This window comes from Pinus tabuliformis, chromosome X (assembly GCF_031772625.1).
Source record: "Pinus tabuliformis cultivar Carrire ecotype Pingquan chromosome X, CPIR1, whole genome shotgun sequence".
Taxonomy (NCBI): domain Eukaryota; kingdom Viridiplantae; phylum Streptophyta; class Pinopsida; order Pinales; family Pinaceae; genus Pinus; species Pinus tabuliformis.
The window spans coordinates 949,445,559-949,456,552 of record NC_142308.1 but is presented as its reverse complement, the minus strand read 5'-3'; the positions used below and the strand labels follow the sequence as shown (position 1 = coordinate 949,456,552).

The window sequence follows — 10,994 nt, the reverse complement described above, 5'->3', positions numbered from 1 at the left end:
GTACACAGACCGTTTGACATGCTAGTGTTGTTGCTACTACTATTTCTATTACTACTACTACTATTGGTACAATGCACTGTACATGTTTCATTACCATCAGTTGGACAAGGAAAGAGTCCCATCTGTGTGTCTGGTGGGGTTGGAGCTGGCCGTGCAGGATAACACCCCAATGTTGTTTCTAGGAGGCAGTTGCTAAACATGAGTTCTATGAAGGCCAACGGTTCATTCTAACCATTAAGGGGGGTAACATTGTGCTTCATATACCTCTCGAACAATACCTGGATTCGGTTGCATTTGCCCTTGTACAGAAGCCACATGTGGGACCAGTCTATAGCAAAATATTTGTCCAGCTTGTTGGACCAGTCTCTGCTGAGTAGTAGATTGTATGTTTCTGGTATGTCTACAACAACTATGTTAATGCATTGGTGGACTCGACTGTCATGAGATAGTCTAATGATCACGTCTCTCAATTCACCAATGGCTAGTACTGATGTTCGGTCAAGTTGGATAATTCGCGTTGATGTCTCCCTCCATTGTGCATTGATATTTTTTGCAATGGAGAGTGGCATGACGTTGGTGGCCGCGCTAGAATCAACCAAGCAGTTGTGAAAATTGTAGTTAAAAATTTTAAATGATAGCAGGAATGGAGGGAAACCTGAGTTTGCCTCTTCCATCTAGAGTGTGTTGAGCACAATGGAAAGTGATCCGGGAGGTGTGCTTTCTCCCTTGCTGGTAGAGGATGCATTATCCGTTGCTATCTATCCTAATGCGTGCAGCAGGATGTCTTGTTAACTCTGGATCTTAGCTAACTCGAATAAACTAATGTTTGCCCGATTTTTCTTCATGTCATCAACAATGCTGTAATCCAGAGGTGGTAAACTCACCGAGTTGTCTGGGGTAGAATGGATGTTCATGTTGTCCGATGGAGTTTTTTGGAGCTTGTTGCTCATGGATGTACTCTTGTCTGTCACTATCTTTCTGGACTTGTTTTGTGTTTTCTTCTTTGGGGCAGCCAGTGGATTGGCCTTCCTCATCAGCAGTCTCATATTTTCTTATGCTTCCCCAAGTGTAAGGGGATCCCCTTTACTCCTGAGATTGTATCGGTCACTTTTCTTTTGTGGTTGCTTCTCGGCGTTCATCTTCAACATTGCTTGTGAGCATTGATACGCATTCACCACATGCCCAGAACTTGATGGTTCATCAGGTGCAACCTCTTCGTCATCATCAATGTCTTTTGGCTACTCTTGCATACTGCCTTCTGCGTCGAGTGTATGATTGCATACAGAGCTTTTAACTCGCTTCCAGTCCGAACAAGAGTTCTCAGGGTGATGTTCTTCATGGAATGAGAAGAACTTGGGATCTGCACACTATTCAACCTGGAACATAGATTTCTGTGCAGTTTTTGGAGCAAACCAGTTGCTGCCTGATGAGCTGCTTGCCTGTCTCTGCCTGGGTGAATGGTTGCTTGCATATGTGTTCGTTTTCCATTGTTTGAGTTCGGACACTTCCGTATTCAAGTTCTTGACGAGGCGAGTGAGGGTTTCAATATCAGTTGCTTCCTTGTCTCTACCCTTGCTCGCCATTGCTTGGGACCTCTTGCTTGCATCTTTGGAGGCATTTGTTGATTCATCATCCTTGATGACTCTAATTGTGTGCAAGTCTTTCTCAACAGCAATAGCCTCTTCACATCTTTCCAAGAGTGTTGGTTTCGTAACTTGCTTGATGAACTGTGCAATGGTTGCCGATAGTGTGGACATGTAGTAATCAACAGTGATGGAATCATGAGGCTTAGTGTCTGCTGAAAACTTGTTCAATATGCATGTAAACCTCTAATTGAATTCTTTTAATTTTTCTTTTCTCTCCATCTTCAGGCTTCCCAATTCTTTGAGTAGCATGGCTGGGGTCTTGTCATCAGCAAACTTTTCAAGGAACATGCGTTTGAATGCACCCCAGTTCTGTATAGAGTTCGGTGGAAGGTTGTGATACCATGTAGCTGCACAACTGTCCAAGGTACATGGAAACAATCTACATGCTACGTCGTCATACCATAACTCAAGGATCTGCAGCTGCAAGTAGAAGTTGTCCAAGTGATCCTTCACCATGTTGTCAGGGTTAAAATTTATGTTCATTCTCTCTTATCACTTCGCCATCTTATGTAGAATAGCCGAGAGAGCCAATGGTCCCCGAGTCATCCATTCTAGATTTGGGTTAGATATATCTTCTTCTTCGTCATCCTCTTCCTCCCTTTCAAAATCTGTTAGTTTCAGCTCTGAGTCAGTTGGTTCATCTTCGCCTTCGCCTTCTCTGTCGCCTTCCCCTTTGCCTCCTGTACCAGAGTCTGATCCCAAGATCATAAGAGTGTCTTGTTCACCTGGCAGGAAGACCGAAGGTTCCTCTCTATCTTCAATAGCTTCTACCAGACCTTCAAATGTGACAAGGACTGATTCTTCCACTGATGATACAACAACTCATGTAGGAGTGGATTTTGGCTTCCTTGATGCATATGGAAGATGTTGTATGCCTGGGATCAGTCCAACTGCTTTCGCAAACTAGCGGATAATGGGATGAACGGAGTGAAGGTGATGATATGGAATTTCGTGTTTAGTCTTGGGAGGTGAGGAGTAACCAACTGCAGAGTCACACGTAGGTGAGAGGAAGTATGAGTTACTGCCTTGACCAAACAGTTGATGAATGAGTGTGAGAGGATGTTCAGCCATATACAACTGGCTACCCTCCTTCTAGCACCAGAAATGTTGACGGTGCTAGACTCGCCAACATTCAGGGGATCACCCTGGTATGAAGTCCCAACTAGACCTCACACCATTTTGTGTGTGAGTCCCATCTGGTATGATGGCCCGGTTGCCATTATCTTAAATATATGCCTCAACTCTTTCTTGTCAGCACATGACAGTGGTCTTCTTTGTCTTAAATAAGTGAGGTTCTCATGCCTGATGATTGTAAGTGTTACTTGTGTCAATGGTTCTTTCACTATAAAGGGAGAGGGTGAGAGTGAGTCCCAAGTCGGTTGGGAGTAAGTCCCAACTTTGCTAGGAACACACAACACAACACGAAATGCACAGCTTCCGGAGGAACAGTCCACACGGATGCGGAAGTCATAACACACAAGGGAAGATAACACATACAACACTCAGCGGATGAGTCTGCACGAGTGCAATGGTTGTTATGGCAAGTTTTATGTGAAAGGTTTGTTTGATGTCCGCGAAGGTAGCCACCACGGGTGAGACATTGTTAACAGAACATACAACACATTTTCATTAATAGATTATGTATTACAACAAGTGAAATAGTTCAAGTGTGAAACATAGGTTAAAGAAACATGCAGTACAAGTGTTCAAGATTAGTCTTACAATAGTTACAATACATGTGTGAAAATGTGTTGTCCTATTAGCAGGTTTCTGAATTAAGCGAAAGTTCCAAGACACATCGTTACAACATACATCACTAACCATGTGGGTAGGGCGTTGGAGCCACTACTTACTCCTCAAAGAAAAGATTACAGACTCTCTTGGCTATGTGGGAGGAGCTGAGGTGACAATTCCTTTGCATGTACAAATGAAGGGGTATTTATAGACAAGGGTGAAACTGACCCTTGTGCCTATTCGACTACCCTCATGATTGTTTGACTTCCATGACTCTTCAACTTTACATGACTCTTTGTACAACAAGTGGGTCTCTTGGACTTCCACGTTACATTACATCGATAGAAAACATGGCCCACAATAGAGATGTGGATGACATGACTCATCATGACAGTGCTCGTACATTCGTGTTGCTGTTGGTGTGCATGTCGAGCTGCAGTGCTGTTGGGTGATGGATGTCCACATGGTGTGTCAAAGCTTCACCTCTGCATGGTAAAGTGCGTGGATTCTTCGATGGTCGTTGGTTTGCTTGATGTTGCTTTTGCATGTTGCTCCTTGCTTATATGTTGGAAGGCTTGACAGATTCATTTGTTCGTGAAAGGTGCATGTTCGTTCATTCGTCCGTTCATGAGCACATCTTGCATGTTTGCTCGTTCGTCTGTCTGCGAACACATTTTTGCATGATCATGCATTTGCGAGCACATCTCTTTACATTCATCATTTTTTCATCCATTGGTGAACCTGTCCTTTTGCATGTGCTCCCTTCGTTCATCCCATTCGTCATCATGCCATGTTTGTTTGTTTACTTGTTCCTAGAGTCACTCATGGTGAGACGACATCAAATCCAAAAACCTCCTAGTCTACCATGATACATGATCATTTCGGATGTAGGTGACCGGGAGAGGCAACAAGGTTGCGAGGCGGGATGGAGGCTCTGGGCACTGCTGATGAAAACTATGCAAGAGTCACTGGGTGATGAAGATGGGTAATCTAGATCGACAGTGACTGTTCGCAAGGTTTGGCTTAGCTAGAGGAAAAAATTGCGCAATTTTTTAGGGGAATAGTCTGGATTGCAGGAAGGTTAGGCAAGCAAAATCTCCACAGTTTTTGGAACGAGCGGGGCTTGGCAGCAAAAACTGTGCACTTTTTTGGAGGAACAGGTCAGGCTACAGGGAGGCTTGACAAACAAAAATTGTGCAATTTTTGGAGGAATGGGCAAGGAGCTTGGCAGCGAAAATTGCGCAATTCCTGGAGGGAACTGGCAGCTGGCTGCTAGGTCACTGGTAGAAAAAAAAATGTGCAATTCCTGGAGGGAACTGGCAGTCTGCTATCGGGAGATGCTGGAGAGAAAACATACACTGAGGTTGGGAGGTTGGCCTGCTGATCACCCCTGCGCAGTGAGCTGAGCGGACTGCTAGGCAGTAGAGAGCTTGCTCATGAAAACTGCGCAACTTTTTGGGTGAGCAGTTGGTCGACTGTCGGGAGGCCTGGCTGGAAAAACTGCACAATTTTCTGAGGGAGAAAGGGACGAGCACTAGGTGTCTATTTGGCCTGTCTGCAAAATTTTCTCAGTCAGTGGAGCAGGTAAGGTCTGTAGCCTCTGCGCAATTTTTGAGGGGAGTGAGTCCTAGGGTGGTTGTCAGGTCAAACGCTTTGGTTGACCAGCATGAATGCAGATTGATTTTCTTGCGGGCAACGTAACTTGAAATGACTTGCTTGGTGCTTCTACATTGTTCTGGGTGACAATAGATCAAGTCAATGGCAGGGTGATGGTCCCACTCTCAAAGGGGACTCTGGTCGTCAAAACTTTAGCATAAATGGCTAAGTGTGTGACCGGGTGAAAGATGCATATGTGATCCTACAAACACACACTTACATGACTCGACGATGAGATGACTCAAACCATCCAAACACACATGTTCAACATGATTGACCGACGGTACAAGTGACACGCACGACACTTGTGATTAATCGTTGGTCGACCATGACGATGCTTGCACGACAGTGAATGTGACTCCGTGTGTGAGTGCGACAGATGTTTTCATGGCGAACACAAAAAGTACACACGAAGCGAAGACCTTGAGCATGACCAAAACATGGTCCCAACCATGACTTTGTCAACAACATGAAAAAAACTTAGGTAAAAAGAACAAGCATGGCGGATGCGAAGACTGACATGAGCTCACGGAGTGAACCCGAGTGTGTGTAGTCATCAAGCAAAACTCTCAAGGGAGGCTCCAAAATTGGGTGCAAGCCAAAATTTTGGAGGGTGGTTGTAGCCGCTACAACAGGTTCTTGGCCTCATTTGATGAGATGTTATGGTGTTTGCTGCTATGTAGTTATGGGGGAGATTTTATGTGTGGTTGCCTCATATGATGTTGCTATATGGAGAGGAGTGTTGGATGATAAATATACTTGATGTTGCTCATTATTTATATTATATGATGTTGCATATGTTGATGATGATTTCCTTATGATTTCATATTATTGCTTGCTCGCTAGAGCTATTGGTTGGTATACTTCTCTAGATGATGATTGGATATATATGTTGTTTGTTTCTTACATGGATGAGTTTTGATATGCAACACATTTTCAGCCATGTAGAGATGTATTGGTCCATTTCTTGTGCTTCAATTCTTGTTTCCTATTCATATGCAGTTGACCCTTTTCCATTGATGTCAAAGGGGGAGAGAATTTGGATGGATAAAAATCAACCTCACATGTTTACGAGGTTGACATAAATTCCAAAGGGTGAGTTTGTTGGCATTGTTGTGTTGGAATTGATGTCAACAAGGTCACGGTCATGGTTGTATTTGTCATATGCATGTGTAATGGTTGGCATTGATGTATTGACAATGAGATGGTTGTGTTGGAATTGATGTCAACAAGGTCACGGTCATGGTTATATTTGTCATATGCATGTGTAATGGTTGGCATTGATGTATTGACAGTAAGATGGTTATGTTGGAATTGATGTCAAATCTTGAGGTCATGCACTTACGTCAACCTCATGATGATGTAGTTTGATGGACCATGGTGTGTGTCGACATGTGTTTGCATGTGAATTGATGGACATGTCATGATGGATTTTTGATGGTGCTACAGGTAGAGGAGGATGAGACATCTAATGATTATGTCTACATATGATAGAGATGGTTCATGGCGCACTGGTTGAGTTGTCAACTAGGTCTTCATCTAGGTCTTCATGCTTATGCTTCATGAAGATGACTTGTTGCAGTGTGATGGTTTCATGATGATGATGATGATGATGTTGCAGAGGTGCTATAGAGGTTTGCAGTTCTGTTCAAATGTTTTGCATCTTGTTCAGAGGTCTGATGGAGAGTGGAGAACTTGTTGGCAAACTTGCAAACCTTGTTTGTTGGCCCTTCTAGGTCAACTTGGAAGTGACATTTGGGAGGCTTGTTTGATCTTGAAGAGGTGTCATAGGATATGTTAGAGGTTTGGAGGCTAGTACAAATGCATGGGAAGGTGATCCAATAGGTGGTAGAGATTTTGGACTAAAGAAATGATTTTTTTATTGAGCCTAAGCCACAGTCACATGCACAGAGGGTTGTGGCAGCAATCAAAATGCTTCAGTTGCATGGACGCCGGCCTATGGGAGCGATTATAGCCCCAATCGAGTTCAGAGAGTGTTAAGGGAGCGACTAAGGGTTTTCACGAGATTTTCTTCGCATTCCTCACGCTTGGAAATTCCCAGAGGCTTCCAAGAAAAGTGAAAAGGGTTGGAAATAGTTTGAAAATGTCCTCTCATGATGTGAATGCATTTAGTGCACTATTAGTGACCTTAGTGGATTGATTTGGTCCAATTTGTACACCTTTGATCCTAGCCCCAAGCTCAATTTCGCCATACAAGTTTTATATACTTTATCTTGGAGTTAAGGATTGATTGATGATAGTAGTGAGTGAGTGCGAAGCTATTAGATAAGGAGATTATGCTTAAGACCTATTAAACAATCTAGATGCTTCATTCCATGAGTGTTCATGACTAAATAATGAGAAAATCTTATGGATGTTGTTGAATAGATCAGAATTGGAGATGTTGGTGTAGAGATTGACTGGAGAGTGTTGTATGTTGTTGGATAGAGTTTTTGTGGAGACTCTCACACTTGTTTTGCAGGAGTCGCTATCACTTTTGGTGCATAACCTTACTGTTGTATGTTGCTAATTGTAGTATGTAACAATTACATTCTGATGTGAGGGTTTGATATCAGATTTTTGTGGCCACAATTTTCCTATATTGGAGAACATTTTGTTTATGGTGTTTATACTTAATTTGATGATGATGTCTTGTTGTTGAGAGCATGTATGCAGAATTGATTTCTGGATGAGCATAGTTTCTTGGGATCCAATTTGAAAATACATGAAAGGAGGCCTGCATAGTGGTAGAGGAGCAGTGACTTCATGAGAGAGGAGCAGTGATAGAAAAGCTTCAGAAAAGGAACAAGTTTCTCATCTAATGGTGGTTGGATAGTTCCAAAGAAATTGGGCAAGGCTCATTCATCATGGTGCTGACTAGCAGATCAGAGTCTATAAGAGTCGATTGATAATTCAAGAGTAATTGGGCAAGGATCGTTGATCATGGTGGCCTTCAGCAGATGATAGTCTCTATATCTGTAGAGAACAATGTCTTCCAGTTGATCAATAATATCAAGTCTCCTAGCCAATGGTGTTTGGCATGTTGTATGTGAGGTTGAGTCTCCGTGTTGATGGTAGTCAACCATCTATGTCAAATATCATTGTTTGACATAATTGAAATTCATAGCAAAGCAACAACAACAAGGGTGGTTTTTCTCTCGGAAGGGTTTCCACCAAGAATCTTGTGTTTTATGTGTGATTGATGTGATAGACATGTTGTTTTGTAGTTACTTATAGTTTTCAGCTATGCTAATATGATATGCATGTTTAATGAGTTGTTGCTAACATATGTGTGATTCAATAATTAAAGTAATAAAAAGAAAAAATCATATATAGATCACACTATTGATTTACCCCTTCGCAATAGTGCTCAAAAGTTTCAAACATTTGATTCCTATTAAAAGAACATAAAACTATGCCTTGTAGAATAAATTAATAGATATTTTAAACCTAACCTTTTTGGAACCCATACGTTCTCTAAACATAGTAGTGTTGAAACCTGTAGCTTACATCTTAAGCCTTTTTAGTTGGAGTGACTAATAATAGGTTGTTTTGCTTATTATTTTTACACCCAATATTGTAGCTAACCTAAGAAATGGAACTTAGAATGCATAAGTTCATTTAGAAAATCGTTTCATGCCGATGCGTATATTTTGTTTGCATTTGGATTTATATATATATGAATACTCATCATTCAATTCAAATATTAATTGCCATTGGAGGGGGCTTTCTCCTTGTTTGTTATATAAATGCCTTTGCACATTCACTGTTTCAATACACCTCATGAGTCAACAGTCTGTCCTAAAAGAGACAAGACCTTATTCTAATTTTATCTACCAAAGGGTATTTAAATTAATATATAAGCTCCGATGAAACAACCATTAATCTAAGCCGATTTCAACTCAATCTATCTTGTAGGGTGTTGGAAAAAAGCTTCTGTAATAAATCAAATGTGTCTGACTTTGACAAAACCACTTTGGAGATTTCATCAAAATTTTATCCTACTTCACTGGTTCAACACCCACGTGCCATGAGAAATCCCCATTTGTTCCTTTAATTGCTTAATTTTTATATTTTTTCTTGTTCCTTCACTAAGTTATCGATTTGGTATTAAAGATTTGAATTTGATGCACATTTTTTGTGGACCAAAAACAAATATGCTTTCTGGACACGTGTAGGGCGATCAACGACTGAGATCGTTGAGTTTTGATACCTTTAGTGGTTGAATAATCTTGCTAGGATGTGCGGTCCGTTGCCGATTATGTTTGTGCTCTTCATGGATTTAAGAACGTCTTCCACTGTGAAAGTTAGGCGCCCAAATGTCGTCATTTTCCACGTTCCTTCTTCAATGTATAATGGATGAGTTCCCTGAGCTTGATACAGATCTGCTCTCTTTGACATTCCTCTGCTTCAAGCTCTGTAGCGCTTGTAATAATGGATTTCGATGATCACTATGAACACCGAAATCGTAAACCCTGTGCCCATTACCCAGACTAATGCTCCTGGCTTAGTTCGAGGTCATCGGTTCAAGTCCTAAGAAGCACCATGACTTAAATTCATGCATGTTCCCAACACGCCTCTGCACAGGAAATGGTTACCTGTAAAAGCATTGGCACTGATGTGCTAAAAATGCCCCCAGAAAGTACTTGGCCAGGTAAATCATTATATGAGACATTGAACAACTTTAAACTGTTGCAGTTGTTGAACTTCGCAAGAATCGTACCCACGAGCGCGTTGTGGGATAAATCAATGCGCTTGATCTCAAGAATGCTCGTGAGCTACACAGGAATCAATCGTGTTATCTCATTGTGCCCAAGTTTGAATCTCGTCAGCTTCTGGCAATGAATAAGTCTCGTGGAATGTTGTCAAACAAGGCATTTCCTTGCAATTTGAGGCTTTGAAGTGAATTCCATTTAGTAAAAATGACTACCACATATTAAAATTTCTTGACATAAAGCAAAACTTATTTAGCACACTTTTCCATTAACTTTGGAAAAAATCACTACCGCATATCGAAATTTTTAACAATGAGAGAAACTTCTTTCACCAACAGTAGCAGACTTGGATTGGCTTGATTTGCAATGTGTCAAGCGGTGCATGAAGAAGATCCACAAAACATTCGCCGAATTCGCAGAGAAAATAATAGAGGACCATGTTGATCATCAAGTGGTAGGCGCTACGAATAGTAGAGATGAGGCCTGGTGTGTTAAAGAATCCGTTGATGTGCTCCTCGATTTGGCACTTGAGACCGATAAGGCAGATAATGAAATCACACGAGAAAAAATAAAGGCAATTGTGCTTGTATGTCTCTCGCCCGTAATCTTTTCCTTTTATAAAATTACCATATTGTCAGTTTTGATTCTTCAAATTCAATCAACCAAAGTGTTTGATTTTATAACGCAATGAATTTGTATTCAAAAGGGCATGTTCGTCGGTGGAACAACGACTACATCTAATACGTTAGAATGGGCAATGAGTGAGTTGCTCGGGCATCCACGTGCCATGAAGAGATTGCAGGAAGAAATCGAAGATGTAGTCGGCAAACATTGTAAAGTGGAGGAGTAGGATTTGGGAAGCATGAAATACCTCCAATGTGTGGTGAAAAAGACTCTTCAATTATACCCAGATTTTCCATAACAGGGCATCCAAATTTATCAGCGACAATTGTACAATATAGTTTCCTAAATACAATAGTAAATTTAACAACTACAACTTAAGATGAAGTTGTCAAGTACATCCCTTTAGTGTCACAAAATACACATGTATCACATATCTTGTAATGTACAAATACAACCCAAATATCGAACACTAGGATATGTCTTTCGTACAAATATCGCTGAATTGAGGTTACACTGCATCCTAGATGTTGCTAACAATGAAATCAGCAATGTATTCTTTACCAAATCATTTGAGAGAAATTTTAAAAGTAACTAAACCCTTAAAGTAAAAAAGGAAACA

At 41.2% G+C, this 10,994-nt stretch overlaps 1 protein-coding gene across 1 annotated transcript; it reads left to right on the top strand.

Annotated features, from left to right (window-relative positions):
* Nucleotides 1–4,591: 4,591 nt before the first annotated feature.
* Nucleotides 4,592–10,601, top strand: LOC149142836 (cytochrome P450 750A1-like). Its single transcript, XM_089451594.1, has 5 exons — nt 4,592–4,663; nt 4,848–4,964; nt 9,735–9,809; nt 10,128–10,337; nt 10,458–10,601. The coding sequence occupies exons 1-5, from the start codon at nt 4,592–4,594 to the stop codon at nt 10,599–10,601; spliced, it is 618 nt and encodes a 205-aa protein (XP_089307720.1).
* The last annotated feature ends 393 nt before the right edge of the window (nt 10,602–10,994 follow it).